Below are 27,041 nucleotides of genomic sequence, written 5' to 3'. Positions count from 1 at the left end.
CTCTCCATTTTGTCTGCCTCCCTGTATTTATTTCTATGTATTAGGTAGGGCTGTTTTGTCTACCAGTCTTGGTAGAATGGTCCTATGTTGCAGGTGTCCTGTGGGGCTCAGTGGCGCAGTCTCCCTAATCTCCTGAGCTGTGTGCTCCAGGAGCGTCCCTTGTGTGGATTGTGTGTGCCCTCCTGTTGAGCCTTCATTGCTGTTGGCACATCAGTGGTGGAGTGGACCCTCAGGCTGACTGGCTTTGAGTATTGGCCACAATCACAGGGTAGGAGCTGCTGTGAGGGGGCTGCCCCTATGAAGCAGGATTTGCCTCAGCAGGTTCTGGTACCTGATGAAACCACCCTTTGGGTATGTCACTTGTGAAGCTAACTGGGTGGTGCTCTGTGTGGTCTGAAGCCAGCCTCCAGGTGTGTTGGTTTTAGGGCCTCTTAGGAAGGGCTCTGGTGCAGGCCAAGGTCAGATGTTACCTGTGATGAGCTCAGTGCTACCTCGTAGGAGCTACAAAGCAATCTGAAGTTAGCAGCTACCTGTACTGGGCCTTGAGGCATGTGAGAGAGGTCACTGTGAACTGAGTCCAGCTGCCACCAGTACCAGGCCTGGGACCACTCAGTAAAAGGGAATCCCAAGACCTACCACTGCCTGCCAGCTGCCCATAAGGCTCACTCATTGAAAGGGCCTCAGGAGGTATGTGAGTTGGGTGAGGAGGGGTCTCAGGGAGTCATCAATGTGGGGGGAGTGATGTTCACCAGGTTAATGTGGATTCAGATTTGGCCATGTGGGGGGAGGGCTCAACACAGGGACAATGGCAGCTGGCCCTCCAGCTCTTGCCCTGAAGCCATACAACGCAACTTCTCCCTGTATGTCTCTGATACCACCCGAGCTTCTGTTCCTTCACCACAGCCCAGGGTGAGTGCTTGCGAGTGGCTGAGTCTGTGCATGAGCCCTTTCAGAGAATGTCCTGGTTTCTAACAGCCATCTCTCTCACCTGGATGGATGGAATCCCCTGATTTTCACAGCCAAATGTTACAGGGTCTCCTCCTGGCACTGGTGCTCCAGGCTCAAGAGCTTGGTATGAGACTAGGACCTCTCACTCCTAAGGGGGGGACCTCTGTAGCCGAGATATCCCTCTCGATTCTCAACTGCCAAACGTGAGTGTGGGCCTAGCATCTCTGCCCCTCCTACTAGTCTCATCATGGTTTCTTCTCTATATCCTTAGTTATAGACTTCTGTTCAGCTAGTCTCGAGATGCTTCTCCAGGTTGATCATTCTATAATTTAGTTGTGATTCTGATGTGGTCATGGAAGGAGGCAAACACAGCATTTGCCTACTCCGTCATCTTGACTGGAATGCTAGGGAAAGATATCTTGTAGGATTCAAGCTATAAGCTAGACCTTGAAGCTTTTTTACCTTTTCACGCCAGCTAATCTGAGAAGAAGGGGGCATCCTATTGATCATTTGAGACAAAAATTGAATGGCATTTTATTAAAAGATGTGTAATTTATTTAGATTTCAAATGTGAGCCAGTGAAGACATCTACAAGGAGCTTCACCAACTCTCTACATTTCAGCAGACCTCTCTGATAAGGAAATAAATAGCAAATATAACTGTTAATACAGTTAACTCATCCATCTTTCCCCCAGACTGCTTCTCTTCCTGTATTACATATCTTGAGCACTCAGCCTATTTTCAAAGGATAAAAATATTGTATTACCCCATCCAAAGAGTTAGCAGACTTTCAAATAATAATCATAGCTCTAGATCAATAAAACTGTGATTAGAAAGATTTAGAGCCAAAAGAACTGGGATGTATGCAATTTTGTATGTAGTATTATACAGTTCAGTTCCTCTATCAACTTTAGTTTCCTTATCTGAAAAGTTCTAAGTAAGACTAATAAAAATAAATACAAACTCCCTATTCTACCAGAGCTTACAACCTAGAGGAAAAAGATAAAGAGTTACAAATACATGATGATAAAATGTGCTAACAACGAAGCAGGGTAAAGAGTAGGCACTGAGAGCACAGCACTTCAGCTATGGTGGTGAAGGGAAAAGAGCTTCTGGTGAAGAGACCTTTGAAGGAAATAAAGGAGCCAGTCATGTGGATATGAGGGGAGAGTGTTCCAGGCCAGTGCAAATGGTCTACTGTGGATGTCTGTATTCAAGGAAAAACAAAGGCCACAGCAGCTGGAATGGAGAGAATGAGTGGAGTGTTAGGTGGGGTCAGAGAATGCACAGGAATATATCATATAGGACCTTCCAGAGTTTACCACACTGTATTATTTGATCATTTAAAGTATTCTACTCTCCTATTATGAGTCTCAACTCTACCCTAGCACAGGATGGGTATTTGAATATTTACTGACTGAAATCAGGTTAAAATGTAAGTGTAAAAACTCCCTTTACCTATTCAATATATTCGGCAATTTTTATATTGATATAAAAAAGCTAAACTTATTAGTTCCACAATCATTTTTGTAAGTGGAAGACTAAGGTGATGGATTAACTGTCCACTGGCTTTCACTACAACAACAGCTGCTGACTGACCCTGTTGTAGGTCTTCTACTAGATCACAATAGAATATAAAACCACACTTGCGTTTCTCTCTTTAAGAACTAAGCAGAAATAAGGAGCTCAGGTGTAAGAAACCTCAGATGAGAACTTGAAAGATAAGGGGAAACATGACAGAAAATAGTAGAGGGAGACTATTTTCCACTTAACGCATGACAATTCAGTTTTCCTGAGATTTGAGGAAACAGTTTGCACTAAGATTCCAAAAACTCTTCATTGCCTACTAAGCTTGATCAGAGAACCACTGTCATTAAGAAAAGGCAACAATGTAGCAGCACGACAGTTGGAGTTTGGTCAAAGGGTGTGGCTCCAATACTGGCTAATTAAAATTTTTGGATTTCTATTGGTAACTAAATACACGCAGCATGTATATGCACATATATGCCACACCTCTTGCCAAAAGTTACCATCAAGAAGCCAACAAAAATGCCCAAATAATTTCCAATCATTTAAAAGATCTAGATATATCTTTACAAAAAATGTTGCCATCTGCACAACCACATCATATGGCAGTCAAGAACAACTGGGTATACCCACCTTTTAACTCTACATTTTCTAAACACCATCTCTAACTGTTAGATTCAGTAACTGCACATTGTTCCTAATAATCAAAACTCACTACCTATTATTGATCCCTTCTGAAAAGTATAGTCTTACAAATGAAGTAGGCAGGTTGCCTATTAACCAAGAAATTAAGTAAAAATTTGAATTGCATGATAAAAGTGCTAACTGAAACATAAAGACACAAATATACATAACACATGATTAAAAGGCAACTGTAAATATTAAAAGTAATTAGAGATTTTGTTAATTGGCACAGAAAATTCAGGTTCAAAATGATAGCCTGCTCTAAACCTGGCAGCCTAGAGAACTGCCCTAGCCACCTACAACATACTTGATTTGGCCTGAACAGTGGGTTTTTGTTTGTTCCATTTCCATGTGAATTTGAATGTTTTTAGAAAGTACAGGTATTCATTCTATTTTACCACAGACACCACCATTCCCAGTTGTGGCAATGAGCCTCATTTATGTTATCTGTCTGGCCCTAAAGGTATATTAAATTTTCAAACTCTAATGTTTTTAGAAAACACTGAAATAACCATAATCCTGGACAAGCACTAATTTTTTTCAGTGATACAAACATAAATGGCAACCTTAGGTTCATATCATTCTATTTTCAGAGAGTCTCTGGGACTGGAAACACTTCAGAAGTTGACCACCCCAATTTTTCATCATTTTACAGTAAGTTAACTGTGGTCCAGAGAGGCAAAGTGACTTGTCCAAGGTCATACAACCAACTGGTAACTTTCAAAAGTGTTTCGAATTTATTTCCCCTAACAAGATTTCGATTTCATCAAGGGCAAAGATTAAGGTTTCTGACTATTCTGAGCCTGTTCCAACACTCCACTCATCAAATATTCAACAAATAGCTGACTACTTCCAAGAGATGAACTCAGTTCTTGTTTATAAATAATTAGAACTCAACTTACACAATGTCGTATGTCACTTATATCGCAATAAAGTTGGAAATAAATAAATACAGCTACAGTTAAGTAGAAAGAACTGTTTCCTGCTCAGGAGCCATGGTATTTGTTGAAAAATTAAGAAATTCAACTTTAGTTCGGTATGCCTGAAGTTGATAGTTGAGGGGCTTTCAAATGCATAAAGGAGACAAAGGCATTAAAATAGATAAAAGTTAACCTTTCAAATAGACACTAGCCTTAAATAAAGTATTTTCACATAGGAAAAACTGATTCATAATCCAGTTCCATAATGCCTGATTAATACAGCATTTGCCTAGGTCAGCAAATCATCAATTTGTTAAAATAAATCCAATGCACTGTACCTAAAATTTTGGGCTATAGCTTGGATCTGATTCAAATGTTTTCCAAAGTAATTCACAAATACACTACTTCAGCATTTCTTCCACATTTAGGCAGAATATCAAAACCATCACTCCTACGGCAGTAAAAATACACTGTAAGATATTATAATAATGATATGTTGCTCTATGTTTATCCAAATCCATAGAATGTACAGCACCAAGAATGAACCTTAAGGTAACTATGGACTTTGGGTGATTATTATGTGTCAATGTTCATCCATGGTACAAAATGTGCCCTTCTGGGAGGGAGGTATACTAATTCGGATACTGGTAAAGCTACAGTAGAGAGCTTGTACATGTACAAAACACCTGCTGAAATCTATCTTGTACTTACATGAATGCACACATGTCTTGTACTCACACATGTGTAACCCAAGCAAATGAGGGCATGAATGCTCCATTGGGTAATCCTTGCCAATGGGGCCAGGAGCCAGTGAATAAATGCTCCCTATCTGAGATGCATTCTGTATAGCCTCCTAGAGGGTCCAGGCAGTTTTCAGCCCACAACGGTGACCAACTGAATAACATATCCTTGTAGCAGCTTTCTCTTGTCCCTGTTTTATTTTCCCTAGTTCCCCAGTACTGATCTTGAGAGTCTTGGCTCTGCTTTCCAAGGGAGTCCCAGGCTAAAATAATAGAGTGGTCACAAATCTGGGAGAAGCTGCACTATTCATCAGCTTTCTCAACATGTAAGGCCCTCTCTTTGTCCCAGTGCAGAAATCCAATGCTTGAAGAATCAGCCATAAGTTCCAGTGTCATTTCCCACACACAAGTGAGATAAAAGAGGAGGAAGAACCTAGATGGAACCAGAGCCCCATTACAGTTCTTGACGTAATAATGTAAAGGTGTCCCTTTAAAAGTTGGGAAAGGCAATTTGAGAACAAAAATCATACTCCAAACTCCCTATACTCTTCTTTACTGAACTCTTGGCAAGGACTCACCAATAACTCTCCAAATAGAATAAAACATGCCTAAAATGATGAATATACACTGACCACCCATAATACACATCTTCTGTATCTATCCCATCCCCCCAGAAGAATTGGATGATAGAAATAAAGAATCTTTTGACATCTGTATACTGCTAAATGGGTTCAGGAATAGAAAATGGGCTGCTAATCTTCATCCCCTGGCTGAGGAAGACAAATGCAAAATATTTACTCACACATCATTGAATTCCTCCAGAGACCTCGCAGGTGTAAAAACATCCAACAGACCAATAACCTATAGGAAAACATATATATCAAACAGTAAATAAGTACTGAACTTAATGTAGTACCATCAGGTCTTAATATTTTAACATGAATTAATTCCAACTCCCGCTATCTCAGTTCCATAACATCTCAAAACCATATACATACTTAATAACTACATCTTATTTTCTACCTAAATCATGCTTTTGTTTTTACTTGTTAATAACACATCTCATAAAAGCCTATTTTATTATTAAAAATCATCAACTCCTTAGAATTTGGTTACACATAGCCATTAGTTTATCCAGAAGCAAAAAAATTTAGAGCTCTTAACTTATATATGCACTAATAGTCTATGATTAACAAAAAGAAAAAAGTCATACATCTACAGTTGTTATTATAGTATTACTTTTCTTTTTTAAATGTATTATTATTCCATGAAAAATTTCCATATTATCATATAGTCTTCAAAACTGACATTTTTAAAGCCCCAAAACATTTTTTTTTTTTTTTTGGAGAATTCTTTTAAGAGTTTATTTGGGCCCAAACTGACAATGCACTGGGAGCAAGATCTCAAATGCTCCCATAATATTCTTAATATTAAGATAATTTTCTTAATCATTATCAGGTATTTAGATAAGATTAAATTATTTTTAAAGCTATCTTTACACAAGGATAAAGCAAAGAGCTACTTAATACTCAGTAATCCATGGTCTTTAAGTAGTTTTTCTGGTTATGGATTTATACTGTAATCCACATATAGTTCACACCCTCCATTTCTCCTAAAACCCAGACTATTCACCTCTACAAAGTAAGGCACCAAGAAGGCAAACAACTATAATTCACTTGTAACAGGTCCAACCAGATTTAAGGGTGTCTGGAAGAGAAACAAATGAAAGCTAAAAGGCCTTCATGAAAACTGACCCAGGACTCAGGACTGTTGCCTCATTAGCATGCTGCTCTAACCAACCAAGTTAAATGAACGGCTCTAATGGTAAAACATACCAATGCTCAAAACATTATCATGAAAAAGCACTTCTAATTAGAATGCTACTCCTCTCATCCAAATACCAGACTTTTAAAAGTAATTTCAATTATTTAGTCTGAACCGAAAAGAAAAACAAACCAAAAGAAACCCTTGGAATTCAAGAATAGCTTTTTCAAGTTTTTGCATCTTATTCCAAAGGAAAGGTAGTTAGTTACCCATTAGCTCCTTACCCAGATAACTGTTTAAAAGAAAACCAAACTTACCTATAATTGCACTACCCATTATAACTATCATTAACATTTTGAGATATTTCCTTTGGTTTTTCCAATGTACATAAATTAAATTGGGGTTATACTATGCATACAGATTTATATCCTGACTTGTCACTCAGCATACGACTATTCTCATGTCCTTATTTTTCAATAATATGCTCTATTATTTGTTTATATGTACCATAATTAACTAATTTCCTATCTTTGGACATTTAAGGAACACTGCATGTGTGTGGTGTATATATACCTGTTTTTTTCTTTTGTTCTTTTTTTTTGCATATCTTGTATTTTCTTCCAGGGAACAAATTTCAAAAAATAGAATTACAGGATCAAAGGACACCAATATATTTAATGATCTTACTCTTATCAAACTGTCCTTCATAAAAGTGAGGCCAACTTACATTCCCACCAATAGTGTATCTGTGACCTTATAATGGCTCTAAATAGTGCTTTAAATTTAAGTCAAATTATTTTCCTTTTCCTTCCCCATCTAAACCATAATTGTTTTCTTTGAGTCTGATATAATCCTGCCTTAAGACCTCTGGTCTTTTGATTATTCTCCCCTATACCACTTGCATTTTAAGTAGCTAAGATCTTGAAGTCAATTTTATCTACCTGTTCCAATATTTTCTAATCACTGATTCTTGTTATCTGAGATACCCTATCTCCTCAATACAAGTTTAAAACAATTTATATCATTTTACATTATTTCAATTGGGATTGTGAAAAATCATCCTCGGATCAAAATAAAACCACTAGAAATCAGATTTACACAGGATTATTCATGCAATAGACACTTTGAAGACGGTAAAACAAGTTCAAAACATTTTCAAATAAAAGCCTCAATTTCAGTTTAACATACAATAGGCATTTTGGAACAACTGTAAATCTAATCCATGAGCTTTTATATCTTTTTCAATTCCAATAACCCCAGCACTTAAAATAGTGACCAGCTTACAGTAGTTCAATTAATATTTGTTAAATAAATGAAATTAAGATATCTTCTCTGAATCTCATTCTCTTCATATGAAAGAAATGGAAATATCGTTATTTATTTTCACAGTATTATAGGGAAGATTATTGGTTATCACACCCTTGGAGTTTTATAAAGAATTACAAAATAAAAACCACGGAAACTATTCAAAGCAGCTACTTCCAGTAACAAAATTTGAGATATAAAGCTACGCTAAATTATTCAAATGATTAATTTTGAAAAACCATGACTGCATGAAGCACAAGTAACTAATCTGGAAAAAATTGAGCAAAGCATATTAGTAAATACCCTATCGAATTTTAATTTCCTTAAATGTGACACATTTTGAGATTAAAACTACCCATGTTATATCAAAGTATTTTTTTTTTTTGGTGGGCTTTTACAAAATATTGCTTTTCTCTATTAATCATATTTTGTGGAGTATTACTAATAATGAAAATACTGTAAAAACAATTTTCCCAGCATTAAAAAGATCTGGGGAACATTTTAGGAATGTTCCATAATCTATTTATTTCTCGTTTCTTAAATGGAAATTTCCTTTTAACTTAAGTCACATTTTAGCCTATTTTCTTACTCTTTCCACCATTATACGATAACTAAAAGTAGCCCAGGAATCAAATTTTTAGAAAAGACGTTTACAAAAATAATCAACAAATATCTCTGGTTATTGTCCTACAATGTTCCAAAAGCTGACACAAAGAAGTAATACATTTTTATTAAATTAGCAAAAAAATAAATACTTTAACTCAGTAATCAATCGAAGACAATATTTAATGTGCTTAACACAAGCAAACCAAAACAATCACTTGGCCTACCAAGGTGAAGTTAAATCTAAGGCTCCAGAATAAAATTTATGAAAGGATTACCTTAATCATTTTTTAATTTCAAATGTAGAGATACCCAGGTCCTTAACTGGGCAGTCTCTTTGTAGGACCTACCCAGACAGCTAAAGGATGCAGCTGGCAGGCTGTTTCAGTTAATCCTTCCTTAGAGCAGGTGTTAATGAGACCAAGGTCGCAAGTTCAGTGAAAAATGGACCAGCTAACCCGGTTCAGAGAATAACTGAACAGTCACAGAAGACATCCCCCAGCTCCTGTTACTCATTTGATAAATGTGTACCTGTCATTCACTATCACTAATAAAAGAAATAAGATGAACTATGAATTGTGAGTCAGATGTACTTTTGTGTAAAAGATCACATGTGCATTCTGGCATCTAAAAATTCTTTTTATTATCAATATTCACTTAAAATTTTCAATAGTTTTAAGCTGTTGCTATTGCTGTTGTCTTTGGAGATCTGGTGGCTAGCTAAAACTTGGTTGGTGGTCCTAAACAGTCATAAAAAAAAAAAAAAGAGGAAGAGGGGAATAAAGGAGAGGAATTCCTTTTAAAATCCTCATTAAGCTTACTTGGAAGTCTCCTGTTCTTTACCAGGTAAAATTATTTCTACATTTTAAGCAACTAACAATTGTTTGTAGACTAGGCTGAAATTCAGAAAATTTTCTACATTGAGTCAAAAAGTCTTTTGGCCCCTTCCCATTCCCCCTTCAACATCTGCAACACATTAGAGAACTATGAAACATTCAGACATGTGCCTTCTTTTGTTCAAACAACAAATCACCAATATCTAAATACAAGTGCCCCTAAACATTAATACTGCTAACACCTAAATATTTTAATATAAAAAAGGATAGAATAATACTAAGCAAGCTGCTTATGAAACAATTTATGTAAATCAAAACCTTGTTTTTCTAATAACTTCAGTCCTCTTTTTAAAAGGAGTCTTGTAACCTTTCCTAAATTAGCAAAATTATATCCATCACTGTGGCCTCCTCATTTCTACAAATACAAGAATAGCCCAAATGTAACCAGCCTGATATCATATAAGACAGATTTCAAAGTATCTCATTACAGAAAATTAAAGCAATAAGGTTGTTGCTTATGATCACTAGAAAAGCTTAGGCATGGATTCAGACAACGCAAAATAATTTTTGCCCTAAATGTTGGCTTACTTTATATACAAAGAAAAGCAAAACAATAAAGTGTAAGCACTGGTAATCTTCTAAACCAGATGTTCTTAAATTAGTGTAGGCAACATCAGTGGGATCCCAGGGCCTCCTGGAGATGCTTTGCGCTTCTATAAATGTTTGGCTTGCATTCCATTTTCAAAGTATTCTTTATATTTAAAAAGCTAATGACAATGTCTCTGTCACATTTATTAATGTGTAATGAGAAACAGCATAAACACTCAACCGTGTTAAAAACCAAATGTAAATGTTATCAGTTAAGCTGCCAAGCCATCTTGATTTTATGCAGACCTTGGAATAAAGCTTCTTTTGCTAGCTTTTCCACATTATCTCAACTTCTTGTAAACATGTCACTGATTACAAAGTCTGCAGCTCCTGCGCCGAATTTTTTAAAAACTCAGGTCTGCACATGGATGCTCATATCAGAGAGGCTACTTGTAGAAAAGAGAATTTTCTCAATAGTATGCAGTTAAAATAAAACATGAAAACAAACAAGAAGCTGCAGCTGTGATTGCAACAGCATCCATAATCCAATTCCAAATGTCCCATTGCTGTCAATTTTGAAGAAATATATATACTTTGTGAAACAAATGAATATGAATAAAGTAGCTCTTATCTATGATTTTTTTCTTAACTATAAACCAGAAAGTTCAATTATTAAAACAGAAAAGATCTGAATAGCCATGTAATAAATTTAGAATTTGAAGTTACGTACACAGTAACAATCAATAGGGCTGAATGACTCTAAAATTTCTATGGTCATTGTTTCTGCAATACTGTAAATTTTACAGTTACTTTCATACACCAATCACATAAATTCTTTTTAACCTGATTTTGAAATTCAGGAAAATACGTGTCCTCAGTTATGTTTTTTCATTTGTATTTAATATTCCAATCGCATCCATTTATTTACCATATTAGAACTTCTAACCATTCCTTACAGGATGGCATTGTTCTCAAATTTCCAAATTGATAGAAAAGAAAAAGTTTTATTTAACTTAAACAATGTCTTTGTCATATTTATTAAAATACCCAAATCTGGAAAATGCTTTTTTGAAGATTAAAAAGAAAAAAATATAATATTAAATTGTATATAAAAGCCATCTTTGATGGAACTTTCAGTGAGCCTAAGGCACTCTTCCTCAAACTTCTCCACTGAAATAACCCATAATAATAGAAAACAGCATGGAATCACATATTCTGATAAGATAGCCATAAGGAAACCCAGTAAAGAATACAAAATTTGTTTGTAATATTTTCTCTTAAAAATCTTTGTGAATTTTGTTATATCTCATAATATATCTTTTTATTTTTTTAAAAAAATTAATGCTTTCCCTCTAAAAATCTTGGAGTAAAACTCGAAATCCAGGAAGATATGCCAATTTCACTCCAAGGCTTTAAGTAACTACCTTACGTAACACAGTGGCCACTAAAACCCTAGTACAAGAAGCATGATCTAAAGTTTGATGTACTCTAATATAGTTCCATTTACAGTAATTAAAACACATTTTTCCTCAGTCTATTCCAGAGCAAAATTTATTCTTCCTTGAATGATTAACTTACATTTTCATGTTTCATATGTTTAAGTAACCGCAGTTCTCTGTAGGTCCTTTTGGCATGAATAATGGACTGAAATGGTCTGGATAGCTTCTTCACTGCCACACGTAACCCAGTTTTTGTGTCAAAAGCAGCACTAAGGGGGGAAAAAAACCATTAATAACCCATCATTAAACACGCTTTGAACACTTCAAAATTACTATTTACAAGGCTATTTCATTTCCACATCAACAGGTCCGTAACAAAATACAAAATAAAAGCATACAGATAAAAACTAAAATAACCAATAATCCCATTTTCCAAAGAAATCTTCCATTATTATTTTCGGTGTTCCCTTTCTAGTCTTTTTTTCTATGCGTCTAAATCAGGGGTCAGCAAACTTTTCTATGAATGGCCAGGCAGTAAATACTTTAGATTCAACTCTGTGGTCGTAGCTATAAGGTAGCCAGACAATAAATTTAAAACTGAATGTGGCTTTGTCCCGATAACACAAAAACAGGCAGCTACCTCATCTAGATGAGCCAACGGATTGACACACAAAGCACTAGATTCTGTCTTCTCTGCCTAAGCCTCACTGTTACTTTGCCACTGTATGCTGCCTGATCAGAGTAGAGGACTTGGAAACCAGCACATTTTCAGGATGAGTCGGCACAAAAATTTCTTGAGCACCTACAAAGTATCTACCACTTTTCAGAAACTGAGATTCAGTCAGGAACAAGTCAACAAATCCCTGCCCTCCGGAGAAAAGCAGAATAATAAAATAAATTCAAATAGTGTGAATGGTATCAATAAATAAAATAGGATATTAAGATAAAGAGTTAAGAAAACCAACAGAGTTATGCTACTTTATCCAGGATGTATAAGGAAGTACACTTAAGCTGAGACAACTGATGATGAGAAAGTAGCAACCACGTAATGAAATAGGGGGAAAGTTTCAAACAGAAGAAAAAATAATGATATTAACATTTATTGAGTCTTTACTGCATGCCAGCAACTGTTCTATGCCCTTTACATTAATTTTAAAAATTAACTCTTTTAATTCCCAACATCCCCCATTTCAAATGAGGAAAACTGAAGCACAGAGGTTAAATAACTTGCACACTGTCACAAAGCTAGAAAGTGGCAGAGCAGGAAGTCTGAACCCAGAGCTCATGCTATTAACCACTTTGCTATGCTGCCTCTCAGAAGAGCAAGTACAAAGGGGAAAAGAAACAGGTAGAAAAAATATGTCATGCTGGAGTGAAAGAAAGATGGCCTGTGAAGGTGGAGCACAGGGAGCAAGCACAATAGAAAAGAATGAGGTCAGAGAAGCAGGCAGAGCTAGACTATGTAGGACATCCACTGCAACAAGCTTAATGTATATTTTAATTATTTTTAGAGACTGGGCTTATTCCATCATACTTCATTCTCCTGTTTATCTGTCAGTTATGGGCATCCAAGACTCTCAGGTTATCTATTATCACCAAACTCTCTTTCCCATATGATGCTGCACTTACTCCTGAAATTCCCTACCTTCACTCCCAAATCCTTGCTCTTCAACTTCCAATTTGTGATAAATTCTTATAAATCTTCAATCCCTTTTCTGAACCTTCCCTCCATTTCTTTGCTTTAATTGAAAGGAAGCTGTGCTTCTCTTATAGCCCTGCCATTTGAGGGCATTCTCTCTCATATCCCAGGCACCTCATGGCTAGCAGGTGGGGTGGATGTCCACCTTGCCAAGCATTACCACTTCCAGACCATCTCTCCCTTTGTATAAATAAAAGTCCCTGCTCTCAACCACCTCTCTCTCTGCCTCTGTTATCCACTGACCTGGAATTTTCCATCATTTGTTGAAAAGTTAGTTCCTATCTCAAAGTCTCTCTCCACTCCCAACGTGTCATCATTCTTGGCAACTTCATCCAGGTGGAGAGCACATTCAACATCCTGGTCTCTCAGTTTCCTGACCTCTCCAGGAAACTCCACCTCATCCAGCCGCCTCCATAGTCACACCCTGCACCTCTATCACTACCAAAAACTGTCCTGCCTACAAAATTTTGAATGCCAGCACTCATGTTTCATCACCAACCTCCTATGCCTTTTAGTTAATTCTAGTTTATTTATACCCTGACTATGATAATTCATTGACCTCCTCATCATTGCTTATTTTTATCCTTTAACCCTCTTTGCTCTTCATTTCCCTTCTTGCCTGGCTTAGACAGTAGTCTAAGCACCCTTGTACCTCTCTCTTGTACCTAAGCCCTTTTGTCTGTCTCAGTCTGTCTCTCTCACCCCTCGCCCCCAACCCTTCCTTCTCCCTCTCTCCTTCCTTCTCTTCCTCTCTGTCTCTCTGATATACTCGCCTGGATAAATTCTAACCTTGGGTGATCTTAACTATTTAATTCTCCATGTCTGAATCCAAAAACTAACTGTGGTTGAAGATAAAAGGATGCACAATCATATAGATTAGTTTCGTTCTTAATTTCTGAGCTTAACCTCAAAGGCAGTCAATGCTGCCACATTTTTCTAGTAAGTTCATTTTCCTACTCGAAGTCATCATTTGATACCACCTCTCTCCTCAAACCTCAGTTCACCCTCCTTTCTCAGGAGTTGCCCTTGCCTTCATTGAGAAAACAGAAACTATCGAAGGGAAGTTACATGTGCCTACCACTACTAAATCTATAAACTCATCTGCACTAGACCCATCTTCTCTGCTCTCTCCCTCTTGCTATAAGTCTTATAAAAATCCAAGACTTCAACATATGCTTCAGAGCCATCCTCTCTCATCTTTACAAAGACTTAACCCCTTTGTTCCCTTTCTCTTCTATCACACCATTTTCTCCCTATCTAAGGGATCATTCTCATCAGCATAAATATGTTCTAGTCATTTCCCATCTTCGACAAACAAAATTTCCCTTGACAACTCCCCCTCAATTCAAATTCTCCAATGGGTCTCAAAGTACAGTTCCTACACCAGCAGACTTGGTATCACCTGGGAACTTACAAGAAATGCAAATTCTCAGCTGCCACCCCAGGCCTCCTGAATCAGAAACTCTAAAGTGGGTCTAGCAATCTATATTTTATCAAGCCCCCCACATAATTCTAAAACACAAGGGAGTTTGAGAACCACTAATCAATACCTCTGCTATTCTATGGACCAGCAGCACTGTTATTATCAAGGAGCTCTTTAGAAATACATGAACGTGGGCCCTAGTAAAATCTACATTTTGACAATATCTCCAGGTAATGCATATATATCTTAAGGTTTGAGAAACCACACAATATTTTCTCAGCTCCCATTCCTTCCTCAATCTACTGCACTGCTCTTCTTGGGGTCATTAATGACCTGTTATCAAATCCAATGCCTACTTTTCTGGATTAGCAACTGACATGGTTACCACTTTTCCAGTTACCACTTTCCCTTTCTCTAAACACTCTCCATCTGGGAGTCTGCATCAGTACACTCTACTGGTTTTCTGACTTCTACGGCAGCTACATCTCCGTTTCTACTGCATGTGGTTCCTCTACTCAAGCTCTGTATGTTGGAGTCCTTCCAGGCATGGTGCTGGGCCCCCTGCTCTTCTTGCTCCCACATTCTCCTTCTAGGTGACCTCATCCATACGCCAACTTTAAACTAAATGCCATCTATATATTGAAAACTCCCAAAGCTTATATCTGTCACTGAAATCTCTTTCTAGAGCAAAGAATGCCATCAGGTTTCTAGCTGACCTGCTTGTGACTGTAGTGCACAAGTTCAATTCAGTAGGGAAAAAATAAGAGGCCTACTTGAGCTGCCTGTCCAAGCCCATCAGAAAGCATTCTCTATGCCAATAATAAAGGACATATTTTTATCTCTATTTTACTTCTGTATCTATTAAATAAAAGGCAGGCTAAGATTAATCAGTACCCTACAGACCCTAATAACCACAATTTATTAGTACTATATGTTGATTTATAATCCAGCAGAATACTTCAATAAGGGCTGAAGCGTTAGTATTAGACTATCTGGATTTTAATTAGTAGCTGTATAATCTTGAGAAGGTTAATTAAATTCTCTCAGCCTCACATATAAAATATGGATAATGTTTATATCTAACCTGTATGATATGTGTTAGAATTAAACGTGAAAACTTTTGTAGTAGGTTTAATAAAGGGCCTGGCGCATGGTAAAGCCCAGTTTTAGACATTACTAATGCCTACCTTTCCCACACATTCTAAGCATCATGAGGGCAGGAAGTATCTTCTCTTTTATTTCCTACTGTATTACACAGGACTCAGCATAATGCCTGGCACGTGATACAATCTCAATAAATGCTTAACAAAGTATAAAACAGTATTTTACCACTTAGTTATATGAAATATGGGGGGAAACCATCAACTTTTCATTTGGTTTTCAATTTTTATAATTTCAATAGCATCTAACAAGAAATAGATATTAATGTTAAAAACTTATATTTATTAACTGCTTATTATTGCTAGGCACTATTTTTAGATCTTTACATGAATGAACCTCTTCATTTATCATGACTTTATGAGAAGACATTATTATTATTTCCATTTTACAGATGAGAGAACAAAGGCACAAAGAGGTTAAGTAGTGTGTCCAGGGTATAGACAGAAAATAGGAGCTAGGATTGAAATCCAAGTGGTGTGTTTCAAGCGTGAACTCTTAACCATTATACCATAATGGAAAAGCAAGTTCAGTTTGTTTAATAGTTCAGTTTATTTTAAACATATTCTAAATATATGAACTCTGCTTTAAAAAAAAAATGCTTCCTGTTACAATTAATAATATTTCATAAATAAAAGTTTTTCCTGTAATATGAAATTGAACTCAGGGTGGTATTTATGAAAAGTACTTTATACGAAATAGCTTTTACTTTCTATGTACTCTATTAAGGAGAAGTTTTCAATCCCTACAATTCTACTACTCCCCGTGAATCTAAAACATTGAAGGAGTGAGTGATATAGTATCTCACAAATACCAAAATATCACTTCCAAAGTATTTACTGAAATTATCTCCTTCATGAGATTCTTTGTGGATATAAAAGAAACATAAAATATAGTTCCTGATATCATAGAACTTACCATCTAACTGGGATGATGAAACATATATAAATGCAAAGAATGCCCAATAATATAGTGCAACTATAAAGAGACCATTTTCAAAAATGTTAGATTCAAAAATATATAAAGTAGGTTTAAAAGTTTATGTATAAAATACATAAGGGGTTCAAAATATATAAACATTCATTGCAGCCTGTTTACAAGAACAAAACCAGAAACTACCTTAACATCCAACAGGGGAGAGTTTAAATTATGGTACATTCTCATGTATCACATAATATAGCCATTGACAAGAATCTCCACATACTAATTTGTACATGTTATATTATTTGTGGGAAAGAAAACAAGTTTCAGAAGAATGATCTTCTCTATGGGGAAAAAATGTATACTCATACATATATACATATATACGCAGAGAAGAAATGTCTACTATACTCAAACTTAACAGATTTGCTTTTTGATTTATCTTCTGAGCTTATATCTTTTAATCTGATTTTATAAAAATGAGCTTATATTTTTTAATAAGGGCATTAGTAAGGTTAGAAGCAGAAGTCATCTGTATTGTTGTTACCCTAAAACAAGAGATTCTAATAAAACCACTATTAACAATTATATTTCCTTCCAATAATATTCACAGGGCTATATTCATAATATACAAATAAATCTGTATCCTCTATCCCTAAACCATAAGCATTTTCCACTTTACTAAACAATCATTAACAATAATTTCATTAAATATCTGTACTACAATCTATTTAATCATTCTCTTATTGATGGGCATTATAGCCATTTCATTCATTCACACACACAAATAATATAACTACTACTAAATGGACATCTTAATTCATACTGCTTCTTCCATAACTGAATGATTTCCTTAGAATAGACTATTTTTACTTCAAAGGACATACACTTCCTACTTTTATCTTTTTATTTTTTTCACACATGCCCACTTTTAAAAACATATTTTACTTAACAAAAGAGAACAAGTTGGAATTGTTCAGAGAAACGGCTCTCTGCATATTAGTAATTGCTATAGCAAAAGCTGCTGAAGCAAGGAATATAGGATCCATTCCCACCTTTACCTCTTTTACCAATTAACTGCTCAGACCTAGCCTTCTGTTTCTATCACCAATCAAAGCAATATTTGGAGAGAGGAGAAATCATGTATCTAATTGTAAACTGATCACTGTAATTACCAAAAGCAGAAATTCCTAATTTTTTTTTAAACCAAATCACCTGATAAACCATTTAAAAAGAAGGAAACCAATTGAGAAGAAATTCAAATAGATGAATATCTGATTATGCCATGTGTTATTTAGGAAATGTTTTAACACTTATACTAATAACTTTGAGATAGTTCTATTTACTTTCCAAAATAAGAAACTAATGGCCACAAACATTAACAATTCCCCAAGGTCATATAACTCATACAGTGGGTTTCGAACCTGGATCTGTCTAATTCCAGTGCTTACTATTTTCCCAGGAAATCAAGCTACCAGTAATAAGGACAACCCTAGAACCAGTTATCAGTTTTGCCTTTATTATAATGATACACTTAGTAGTATTACCAGTTGGGAAGATTCCTATTAAATCACATTTTTAAAACTACAACTACAAATAAAATCTTGTTTTCATAAACATCATAAAATGGAATTATCTTTATGATGATCAGGTTCTCCAAACTAAAATTCAGAACATTTTCCCCGAATATAAATTCACTTGAGGTCTTTCAAAGTTATAGTTAATTCACATGTTATAAAATCATTGTTAGGGTAAAAAAATAAAGGAATAAATATAAAATTCATTAAAAGCAGTTATTATAATATTAGGATGTTATTGTCACTCATCTACAGTTGACCATGAATCCAATATCTAGAACACAATAATTTTCACTAAGGAAAATTAAATGTTTCACTACACATTCATACTTGCCTCTCCCCATAACTGGCTGAAAAAAAACACTTACCAGATTCTTAGTACATTCTAATATATTTTGTTTAACTTCTACATTTATTTACATATACCACTCTGCTTTATTCCACAATGAATTAAAGCAGCCTGGAAACATATATACACAACTTGACATAACAGTAAGTGATTAAAGGTAAGTAAGATAAATAAGTGTGGGTGAGGATAGCACACAAATGTTTATCAGGAGGTCATTTCTGACAAGAGGTGGGCCTCAAATTTGACACTGAGTCTACTAGAACCATCACAAAAAAGAACACAACCAGTGAAGACATAAGTCACAGGAACCATACAATAAAAACAAACCAGGTACTCAGGAGAACTAAAGAGAAGAGTAATTACTCCTATAATAAAACTGGAGAAAAGTTCCTCCTGTGTATGTTTATGAAGGAGACACTGTATAATGTGGTAAAAATGTCCTACCAGTATCCTTACACAAACATCATGGTGTCAGATGATTCTTTTCTTAGAGCATCCATTAGTAGACTTTAATAAAGCCAAAATACAGTTTATTATTAGCAAAGAAGGGGAGGAGAGCACAAAACAGCGTGGTATGCTGCTCTCTGACAGACTTAATCTAAAAAGAAATCTTTAGAGTATTTAGAAAAATACATAACGAGCTCCATTTTCCTTAGACAATCCTCCAACGATGATTTCCATTAATTGAGCTTTAGGTAGGTAGAGACATAGGGCCTTTGTGTTTATGCTCCATGAATGGCACCTGGTTGGCAGATGTTCTATGTTGCAAGGTAAAGGAAGATCAATACGCTTTAACAGTCGGCTGAGTTGGTAGGTAGAGGAAAGGAGACGACTTGTTTAAAAAAGAAAAAAAAAAAAGGTGACGTGCTGCCTAACCGGAAAAAGTGCTCACAACCACACAACATGAGAGTATAAGTGACTACAAGAGAATCTTCCTAAAAAAAAGGGGGGGGAGGAAGGGGGAGGGTTTCCCGAACAGAATGAAGAATGGGCAAGTCTCTGAGTAATTTGTGGGGATCACAAGTGATTTTACAATTTCTTTCAATGGTCATAGATGACTTCTCTAATCCCCAAATGATGTTATTAAGGAAAAAAAGGGCCCTCAATAATGGTTAAGAAGACAATCACAATTAACATCATTAAAATGGCCATATTTACCCAAAGCAACCTATAGATTCGATGCAATCAAAACACCAAAGGCATTTTTCACAGAACTAGAACAAATAATCCTAAAATTTATATGGAACCATTAAAGACCCCAAATAGCCATGGCAATCTTGAGAGAGAAGAACAAAGTTGGTGGTATCACACTCCCTGATTTCAAACTATATTACAAGGCTATAATAACCAAGACTATAGTATACAGATCAATAGAACAGAATAGAGAGAGCCCAAAAATAAATCCACACCTACATGGTCATTTCATCTATGATAAAGGAGGCAAGAATATATAGTGAGGTAAAGAGAGTCTAATCAATAAATGGTGTTGGGAAAACTGGACAGATACATGCAAAAAAAAAAATGAAACTAGATGGCCTTCTTACACCACATACAAAAATAAATTCAAAACAGATTAAAGAATTAAATATAAGACTAAAAACCATAAAACTCCAAGAAGAAAACAGACAGCAAACTCTGACACTGCTCTTAGTAATATTTTTCTGATAAATCTCCTTGGGCTAAAGAAACAAAGGAAAAAATTTTTAAAAATAGGATTACATCAAACTAAAAAGTTTTTGCACAGCAAAGGCAACCATCAACAAAACAAAAAGACAACCCACTGAATGGGAGAAGATATTCACTTATAATACATCTTATAAAGGGTTAATATCCAAAATTTATAAGAACTAATACAGCTCGACACCAAAAAAAAAAAAAAAAAAAAATCCAATTAAAAAATGGGCAAAGGACCTGAATAGGCATTTCTTCAAAGAGGACATTCAGATGACCAATAGACATATGAAGATGCTCAATGTCACTAACCATCAGAGAAATGCAAATTAAAACCACAATGAGATATTATCTCATACCTGTCAGAATGGCGTTCATCAATAAATCAAAAAACAAGTGTTTGTGAGGATGTGCAGAAATGGGAACCTTTGTGTACTGTCAGTGGGATTGCAAATTGGTACAGCCACTATGGAAAATAGTTTGAAAGTTCTTCAAAAAATCAGAAACGATTACCTCATTATCCTGCAATTCCACTTCTGGGTAGTTATCCAAAGAAAACTAAACACTAATTCAAAAAGATATATGCACCCCTATGTTCACTACAATGCTATTTACAATAGCCAAGTATGGAAGCAACCTAAATGTCCATTAATAGAAGACTGGATAAAGAAGAAGTAGTACATATATATAATAAAATGTTACTCAGTCATAAAAAAAATAAAATCTTCCATTTGCAACAACATGTTTGGCCCTAGACAGTATTACGCTAAGTGAAATAAATCAGACAGAGAATGACAAATACCACATGATTTCACTTATATGTGGAATCTAAGGAACAATACAAATAAACAAACAAAATGAAAACGGACTCATAGATACTGAGAATAAACTGGTGATTGCCAGATGGGAAAGGAGGGTTGGGAGGCTGGGTGAAAAAGATAATGGGATTAAGAAGTACAAATTGATAGTTACAAAACAGTCACAGAGATGTGAAGTACAGCATAGCGAATACAGACAATAATATTGTAATAACTGTATAGTGCCAGGTGGGTACTAAACTAATCAGAGGATCACTTCATAAACTATATAAATGTCTAACCACTGTGCTGTACACCTGAAACCAACATAAAACAATACTGAATGTCAATTCTGATTGAAAAATAAAAATTTTAAAAAGACAAACACGATTTTATTTATTTAAGGAAATTAATGGAAATATTTACTCTTCTACAGATCACATAATTTGAGGGTTTTTTCCAACTGAATTCATGCTAATTGATCGTGATTTTCAGTATGTCCTACTAAATAACTAAGTAATTCAGACTACTAACTTGGCACTTTACCTATAATATTTGATAAAAATTTCCATAAATACCATTATGGAAATATTTTTTCAGCACACATATCCCTCTACTACAGAGAGCTATTTTTTCTTCCTTCTAAATTCAGACACATATAAGTTATCACTAGAGTTTTGATGCCTATGCTATGCCCCTCCATTTTGGAAATTACATCATAAAAATAAAGACAACTTTATGCAAAACCTAAAACTCAAATTTTGATTAAGGAACCTCAAAAAATATTCTTCAGAGTAGAATGAGATTTAAAATTGATTTTTAAAACTCTTAATTTTTGAAATATCGTGAGCTTTCAATATCTTCACTAACTCTCAAATACCTTGTTTTAATGTCTATATAACATTGATTTTCTAAAAAATTCACAAAATTATTCAACTATTTGCACTACATATCTATGTAGTATTTTTAAACAAAATTTAGTTTCTTAAAATAACACTTTCATATTTATGGAAAGAACATCAGATGTTACAAATAGAATTGTTACGAGTATGTACAATGCAACCAATACCCAGCTTTTCAGTTTCTAAAACTTCCTCAAAGAGGTTTAAAACACAGATATATGAAAAACCTTATCAATAGATAAGTAACCCAAATGAAAAAAGAATCATTAAATTGATCATTTAACTTGCCTTGAAGAACTTACAGTTAAAGAACTTTTATGCAAATTTAGTATTTTCATAAAAATCTCATTCAGATAGGAAAATATATTTGTGACAGGATTTATTAGGGACATTAGCCATGGGGCAGGGACTCTAGGAATGGCAACACACATGCTAGATACATGCCATTCCCGATCTGGTCCAATTCCTACTGCAAAAGCTTCTAAGTTACTGAAGCGAAAATTTTTTACAACTGCTTCAGTTTTTACTAAGCTGATGAAAACTAATATTCAAACAATAACACACAATCTAAAAATCTTAGACACAGTCTAAAAATCTAAACCATTTGTGATAAAATGTAAAATGCAATTAATATTCATTTGCTGTAAGCTCCATTTGAAAAAAGAACGATTTTCTATTTCTTCACTAAAGCTTTAAAAGCTAGTTGTGTCAGTTAACATATTTCTTTGATTACAAACGTGAAGTGATATATCTGCATCAAGAGCAATGGTTATCCCAAACTGATTGCAAAAATATTATATGTGGATTATTTCCTCTTTTTAAAGTGGTTATTTTCCAAAGCCTCATTACAATGTTGCCACCAAAAGCACATCTTCTTTACTTTCATGTGTTTGCAAATTTCAATAACAAATGTTTCTGAAGTTATCATTAAATAATTTTTAACTCCTTTCAAGCAAATCTGAAATATTAAATAGACTACCCATATATTACATTGTAACTATTTATACTACCATCAGTCAACTTGCCTCACTGCTACAATTAAAAGACTATGAAAGTAACAGTGTTTCTAGGCTTCACATCCAGAAAAGCACCCTACAAATACATGGTATGAACATGACCATAGAATTACCTGACAGGTATTAATATGACTTTACAACTTTTGGGTTTTGCTCAGTCTGTGATTCTCCACCTTACACGACATGTACATTTTTTTTTTTTTACAGTAACACTTAGTGTATTAGTTATCTAATGCAAGATGTTGGCCAGGGCTACAGTAATCTGAGGGCTTGACTGAGGTTGGAAGATTCATTTCCAAGATGGCTCACTAACATGGTGTTGGCAGGTGTCAGTTCTTCACGACGTGGACCTCTCCAAAGGGTTGCTTCAGTGTCTTCTCAACACAGCAGCTTCCCCTGAAGCAGTAATTCTCAATGGAGGGCAATTTCATCCTCCAGGGGAGATGTCTGAGAATGCACAAGGCATTTTTGGCTATCACAACTGGTGTGGGGGGGGGGGGGGGGGGGGGGGGGGTGCTACTGACATCTAGTGGGTAGAGACCAGGAATACTGCTAAACATCCTTCAAAACGAAGAATTATCTGGCCCAAAATATCAATAGTACGAGGTTGAGAAAGTGCCCTAGATGAATGAAAGAGCAAGGTAGGGGCCACAATGTCTTTTATGACACATCCTCAGAAGTCACACTCCATCATTTCTGCCATATTCTATATATTAGAGAAGTGAGTCACTAAGTACAACCTTCACTCAAGGGGAGGAGAATAAAGCTCAACCTTTAGAAGGGAGGAATATCAAATAATTTTTAAATCACTGTACTTAGCAACTTGATTTTTTAAATCAAAATACTGGAACTTTCAAGAGATCCCACTTCCTTTTGGGAATACTAGATAAGAATCTTTTTACTGCTCTAGAAAACCACTGAAATTACATTTAACAAAGCTACTTTTGCATCCTAGTGAATGGTCTGTTTGCAGTATTTTGATGAACTGATCTCTAAAAATTCCATTAAACATAAACATATGCAGTCTAATATAGAGAAAAGTAAACAACTAGTGAAAAGATTTACATTCTAGTTTTGGTTCTGGCACTTTCTAGCAGGTGATCTTGGCCAAAGCGTCTATGAGCCTGTTTCCAAATCAGTAAAATGGTGGTGTCACCAGCCCTGCTCACCTCATAAAGCTGTTTTGAGGATCGAGATAATTATGAGAAAGTACTTTATGAACTACATAAGGCAACTAGTTTTAAATGTTCCAAGTTGAAATGAATATGCTATTATAAAAGTTTCGTGATCAGCTTCTAGCATGGGGTTTATCACATCGTAAACTCTCAATATGTATTTTCAGATCTCTTATCTTCAAATTTAAGATTGAGTATATCTCTGAAATAATAGTAAAATAGGGCAGGTTATTAAAATTTATAACTGGGGACCCATATCCTTGATCATTGGTTGTCATGCTATGGATGTAGAAACTACAGTTTCTACAAGTTAATACACATTTATTCAGCAATTATTAGATAGGATCTAAGAACTACTATAATTAGCAAACATAACATAGCCAATACTTAACGACAGTGAACTGCAAAAAATTATTCCTTTATATATTTGTTTCCCAATTTAGGCTGTGAGGGAGAGCAGAAGCTATAGTTAATCCTCAGAACCTAGCCCAGTACCTGGAACATAAGGCAAGATTAATAAATACATACCAAAGCAGACAGTTCCTGACCTCAAGGAACTGAGAAATCTAGTTGCGGAGTCAGAACGAACAGGCACATCCATAAACAAGTTACTAAAAACTTTTACAAAATAACACATTTGTTTCCTCCAATCCATTCTGTGTCTCCAGCCAGACCAAGTTTAAAACACTTTCCCTTGCTACTTTACAACTCAAGAAACTGTAACAGCTCTCTATTGCCTAGAAAAATGCAGTTGCCTTAGCTCTACTCCAGACCTAATCCTTCATTTCTGGGGGTAGGACCCAAGCACTTGTATGTTTAAAAGCTCCATAAGCATAAACATAAACACACACACACACACACACACACACACACGCACGCACGCGCGCGCACACACACTTCAAACTTTTGACATTACGTCGCCTTAAATATCTGGAGTTACAGAAATCTTCAGGTAATTGGCTCATTCTAATTGTAATTTTCATAACCACTATCATTCGCCTAATGATAAGCTTTCTTCAAATATCAGCTCCACTTATCTAAGGCTGTACCATACAAGTTTACAACATGAATCTATTCCTAATTAGTATTATGTCTTTAAGATCGTCCTCAATAATGTGTAGAAAAATAATCAAGGGAAAGCATGAAACATTACATTTCAATAGACTTGAAATCCAAAGGGTCAGACATTCTTGAGATTAAGTTTGGAAGTACAAACCTGGATGCACAGTATGTAAACAAGGCCACTGTGGAGACTCTGCCGGATAATGAATTCAAAAGAAATATGCACTGAAGTATAGTGTTTCTATCTTTTTGCAGGTAGAAGGTTCAAGTTATCCTATCTTGTTTTTACTAAGGGTCAACTGATCCAAATATACAGGAGGATTATATAAGTAACTCTGAACCAAAAGTGATTTTGCTCTCAGGGGACATAGGGCAATGTCTAGATACATTTTGGGTGGTTACACTGGGAGCTGCTACTGGCATCTAAGGAGTAGGCTATGGAGATGATAATAAACACCTTGCACTGCACAACACAGCCCCCCACAACAATAAAATTTATACCACCCAAAAATGTCAATAGGTTGAGTAATCCTAAGTTATATTGCCAAGGCCATCAAGGATGTGCATATCCAAAAAGCCACAAAGTATCTGAAGGATGTCACTTTAAAGAAGTAATCTGTGCCATTCCATCATTACAATGGTGGAGCTGGTAGGTGTACCCAGACCAAAAAGAGAAGCTGAACGCAGGGTCAGTGGCCCAAAAAGAGTGCTGAATTTTTGCTGCACATGCTTAATGCAGAGTGCTGCTGAGCTTAAGGGTTTAGATGTGGACTCTCTAGTCACTGAGCACATCCAAGCGAACAAAGCTCCCAGGATGCAGCGCAGAACTTACAGAGCTCGTGGGCAGGTTATGCCCTTTCTGAGCTCTCCCTGCCTCAATGAGATGATCCTTACTGCAAAGGAGCAGACTGTTCCTAAACCAGAGAGGAGGTTGCACAGAAGAAAAATACACTTAAGAAGAAACTGAAGAAACAAAAACTTATGGCCCAGGAGTAACTTCAGCATCAAATAAATGCTAAAAATATATATATATATCGAAGAACAAGAAGGTTCAAGTTAGCTAAAACCCTAGATGAAGGATTTGACAGAGGGGGAAAAAGAGAAATAGCTACTACTAAAGATATAAATAATAAAGCAATTATTTCTGGGAATAAAGTCATATCTACTACAGGGATGAAGAAATGTAAGAGTTCAGTATAAGAGTTCAGTATAAATTTGCATAAACCAGACACCTCAAGCCCAAAGGGACAGACTAAGGGAGTGATAAGGGGCAGATAATCCATAAGTGAGAAAACTGTCACAGCAGAAACACTAGCTACCTCATGTGGAAGCAGAGGGCTGAGTTAAGGATTTAGAGGACCTTACCCTCACAGCCCCTTTCCTCCCCTGAAACAGCCTTCCTGAGCCCTCAGCAGATCAAAAGAAGAAGTTCTGATCTCTTGTGGGCACATGCTGATGTCATCACTTTCTAGATCTGAATCATCAGATGGAAAGGCTTCTCTTGACACAGATTTCCAACACACATCCTTGAATAAAATTGTCCTAGATGTAAAAAGTGGCCAGTATGTCACTAGATATAAGAGACACAGAAGAACCTAAAGACTTCAAGGGAAGCATTAGAAATACAAAGATAGATTCGAATGGTAATTTAAGCTGAAAGAATATAGAAAAACTACTTCCAAAAGAGGACTTCCAAAGCAATCTCTGAGGAAGCAACATAAATATGTCCCTTGTGGACTGATACTTTAAAAAGCAGTGACCTTTCCTGCTTTTTTCTTTTTAATCATTATAAACAAAGCACCAATTGCAGTGCCTAGCACTGGCAATATTGAATTAACAAATTTAAGAAAACAAGGGAGACAACTGGTATGCTTTTTCTGCATAGTCATGTGTTGCATCATGCCTGCACTCTTGATCATAAGCTTGGCAAAGCAACC

The 27,041-nt window shown here is 35.7% G+C and overlaps 1 protein-coding gene and 1 pseudogene across 4 annotated transcripts in view; one reads left to right on the top strand and one right to left on the bottom strand.

The window, feature by feature from the left end:
• Window positions 1–27,041, bottom strand: part of MAPK14 (mitogen-activated protein kinase 14) — a 67,919-nt gene that overhangs the window by 33,437 nt on the left and 7,441 nt on the right. For all 4 annotated transcript variants that reach the window (XM_016120218.2, XM_016120219.2, XM_016120217.2 and 1 more), the window contains 2 exons: window positions 11,494–11,623; window positions 5,622–5,680 (listed from right to left, as the gene is read on the bottom strand). In XM_016120218.2, coding sequence (XP_015975704.1) covers window positions 5,622–5,680; window positions 11,494–11,508 — 74 coding nt within the window. In that variant the 5' untranslated portion in view covers window positions 11,509–11,623. The remainder of the gene's footprint in view (window positions 1–5,621; window positions 5,681–11,493; window positions 11,624–27,041) is intronic.
• Window positions 19,213–26,100, top strand: LOC118602784 (annotated as a pseudogene).

This window comes from Rousettus aegyptiacus, unplaced genomic scaffold (genome assembly GCF_014176215.1).
Source record: "Rousettus aegyptiacus isolate mRouAeg1 unplaced genomic scaffold, mRouAeg1.p scaffold_m13_p_1, whole genome shotgun sequence".
In the NCBI taxonomy this organism is placed as follows: Eukaryota; Metazoa; Chordata; class Mammalia; order Chiroptera; family Pteropodidae; genus Rousettus; species Rousettus aegyptiacus.
The sequence above is the reverse complement of the archived record's forward strand: the minus strand, read 5'-3'. Positions and strand labels throughout refer to the sequence as shown.